This window comes from Adiantum capillus-veneris, chromosome 15 (assembly GCF_014529385.1).
Source record: "Adiantum capillus-veneris isolate H3 chromosome 15, ASM1452938v2, whole genome shotgun sequence".
In the NCBI taxonomy this organism is placed as follows: domain Eukaryota; kingdom Viridiplantae; phylum Streptophyta; class Polypodiopsida; order Polypodiales; family Pteridaceae; genus Adiantum; species Adiantum capillus-veneris.
In genome coordinates, this window is record NC_140945.1 from 64,865,426 (window position 1) to 64,868,052 (window position 2,627).

General features: G+C 42.2%; 1 protein-coding gene across 1 annotated transcript; it reads left to right on the plus strand.

Moving 5' to 3' along the window:
* Positions 1-305: 305 nt before the first annotated feature.
* LOC147440798 (putative glutathione S-transferase) lies at positions 306-1,683 on the plus strand. Its single transcript, XM_086483341.1, has 4 exons — positions 306-435; positions 673-767; positions 1,146-1,412; positions 1,455-1,683. The coding sequence occupies exons 1-4, from the start codon at positions 306-308 to the stop codon at positions 1,563-1,565; spliced, it is 603 nt and encodes a 200-aa protein (XP_086339467.1). The 3' UTR covers positions 1,566-1,683.
* Positions 1,684-2,627: the final 944 nt, after the last annotated feature.

Below are 2,627 nucleotides of genomic sequence, written 5' to 3' on the forward strand. Positions count from 1 at the left end.
CTAAAACTTAGTTATAATGGCTGGCAATAGTAGAGAATGCATCGGGACAGAGGCCCTCACCTTGCATTAGCTGAAATCAGCTTGGAGCTTTTTGACGGAAGCTAGGGGCTGATGGACATACATGGACGCGCCCCCAAACAACCAACATGTCCATTGGGTGTCCAGTTCGGATGAGTCAAATATGGAGTCTTTCAAGCTCAATTGTGAGCTCAAGATTGCTCGGTTAGAGCTCTCAAGATTTCAAATCCGCGTTTGCCTTCACGACCAGATCTAGTAGCCTGCCTTCCCTTTTCGTCTCTCGTACAATGCTGCCATCTCTGTCGAAAACTGTCATGAAGACGCTAACCAGCGGTAAGCTGCAGGTGCTGGAGCGAATTGCAGAGTTGGTTGACCTCTTCTCCCTATGGAAGCTTTACAACCTACAAACTGACGCAGGTAAGTAATGACATGCCGTTTTCGATTGCCTCCTTGCATTAGCTAAAATCAGTCTGGAGTTTTCTGGCGGAAGGGGCTGAAGCGAGTCTCTCTCTCTCTCTCTCTCTCTCTCTCTCTCTCTCTCTCTCTCTCTCTCTTTTCTTTTTGCCTTTAATACAAAAACCCAATGAGCTGGTGCCAAGTGGCACAGCTCTCCTTGTAGGGTTCCCAAAAACGCTTCTACATAATCAAGGTAAACATGGCCTTCCCAGCATGACAAATTGAGTTTCCTTCCGCAGGATTCTTACGAACGTGCCCTCGTTCGCTTCTTGGCAGACTATGTCGACAAGAAGGTGATTATTTTCAATAATACCCAAATGTTGTGTTTATCAAAATGGGGCATGGCTATGTTGATTGTTTGGTGTTTCAAGTCTAGAAGAAATTTTAATGTAGTAAGAACAAACCCAAAAGACATCAAATATTTATCCAAAAAGACTTGAACCCAAGACCGTATGGCTCGTCACTAATCCCAGAAATCTAGAGTGGTCTATATCTCATTGTCTGCACCATCAATGTACTTTGTAGGTGATTCAAACTCACGTGCTACCTTGGTGTGCATATCTATCTTGTAGGAATGGTTCCAAGTTGTAGGTATCCCTTCGATAAACCGGCTAGATTTGCACCTTGAAATTATCTTTTCGAGAAGTTAATTAATGTTTGATGTTGTGCAGGTCTATGAAGGAATTATGCTCATATTAAAAAATGTTAAAGGGGAATTGATGGAGCAAGGCCGGAGTGTTGTGAGAGAGAGCATGGTGGCATTGGATGGTGCTCTACGTGATGTGTTCAGTCCAGGGCCTTACTTTGGTGGAGATCAAATAAATTTAGTGGACATTGCCCTCACCTCTTACCTATGCTTGATTGAGACCATGGAGACATTGGGAAATTTCAAGGTCTTGGATGAGAGCACTTGTCCACACCTTTGTGCATGGGTGAAGGCAGTGGTCCAAGGCAGTGGTCCAATACCCTGGTGGTCCAAGGCAGTGGTCCAATACCCTGGTGTCAAAGAAGGCCTTGCCACAACACCATCTCAAAAACTCTTGGAGTCTATTCGCTCAATGAGGAAGACCATATTTGGTCTTACAGAGTAACATCATTGCTTCCTTTCATTACCTCGTCGAGGGAAGGTTAGGGACAATTTGGAGGATAGGTTTAAATTCCCATAGAGTTTCTAAGGTGCAAATTAATATTTCTCAAGATATGGTAATAATTGAATACATACCAAGAATATATCATACTCTAGTTCCTTTTTCTTTTTCCTCTATGATTTGTTGCTTCACGTCTTATAGTTTTACGGGATTGTGTCCACACACCCACACCTGCATGTCACCACACTCACACCTATATGTCACCCGTGATCAAGGTAAATTTACATCAATCATTGTTTGTTTTTCCATACAAAAGAGAAGAAAACAATGCTTGATGGATTGCAAAGCAATTGTCTTAAGTTTTGTATGGACTTGAGTATCATTTCTTACAATCGTTATCTTAATGGAACACAACAAGTTCTACATGGACTTGAATATTGTTAGTTGATGGATCAAACGGGTGCCCTCGTAGTCAACCCCTTTACCATGGAGCCACAAATTTTCTATGTCTCATCATTATTTTTTCCAAAAAGCTTTGTAATTATTGATAGTCTCTAATTTTAGCCAAATGATCTCTGAACTAGTCTATGTAAATTTTGAGTTGTAAATCTTGATACTCATTGGCAAACCATCGTTTCTACACGCGCTGCAACAACCAAAGAAGCCCAATCATGCCGTCGTGCTTGATTCACTGCCTTCCACTCACACACATCCTCTCTCAATGTCTCTTTGTACAACAGACCTCGTGGGGGAACACCTATCGACACACGCCCAAAAACGAACGCACACAAGAAAAGAAGAGAAGGGGTAAGGGGGAGCCGACACAAAACATACGACAATGCTGGATTATTTTCATTCAACACAACCATTTACAAAAACCTCAAAGCCGGCATACGCCTCGTCGAGCTCAACACAACAACTGGGAGCCCTCTTGACTCGGCACAACATCCATAGTTTCAATAGCAAACAATGGCCTCCGGTCCAAAATGAAAAAAAAAAAACCCTATTCATTTAAAAGAAACTTTCTCTTTTAGGAGTGATCTAGCTCAAAAAATAAAAGATTGG

Bases quoted from the DNA above. Each gene is read 5' to 3' on its own strand.
- LOC147440798 (XM_086483341.1), top strand. From the start codon at position 306: ATGCTGCCATCTCTGTCGAAAACTGTCATGAAGACGCTAACCAGCGGT. The intron at 436-672 runs GTAAGTAATGAC...AATCAAGGTAAA, and splicing joins CAACCTACAAACTGACGCAG to CATGGCCTTCCCAGCATGAC. The intron at 768-1,145 runs GTGATTATTTTC...GATGTTGTGCAG, and splicing joins CAGACTATGTCGACAAGAAG to GTCTATGAAGGAATTATGCT.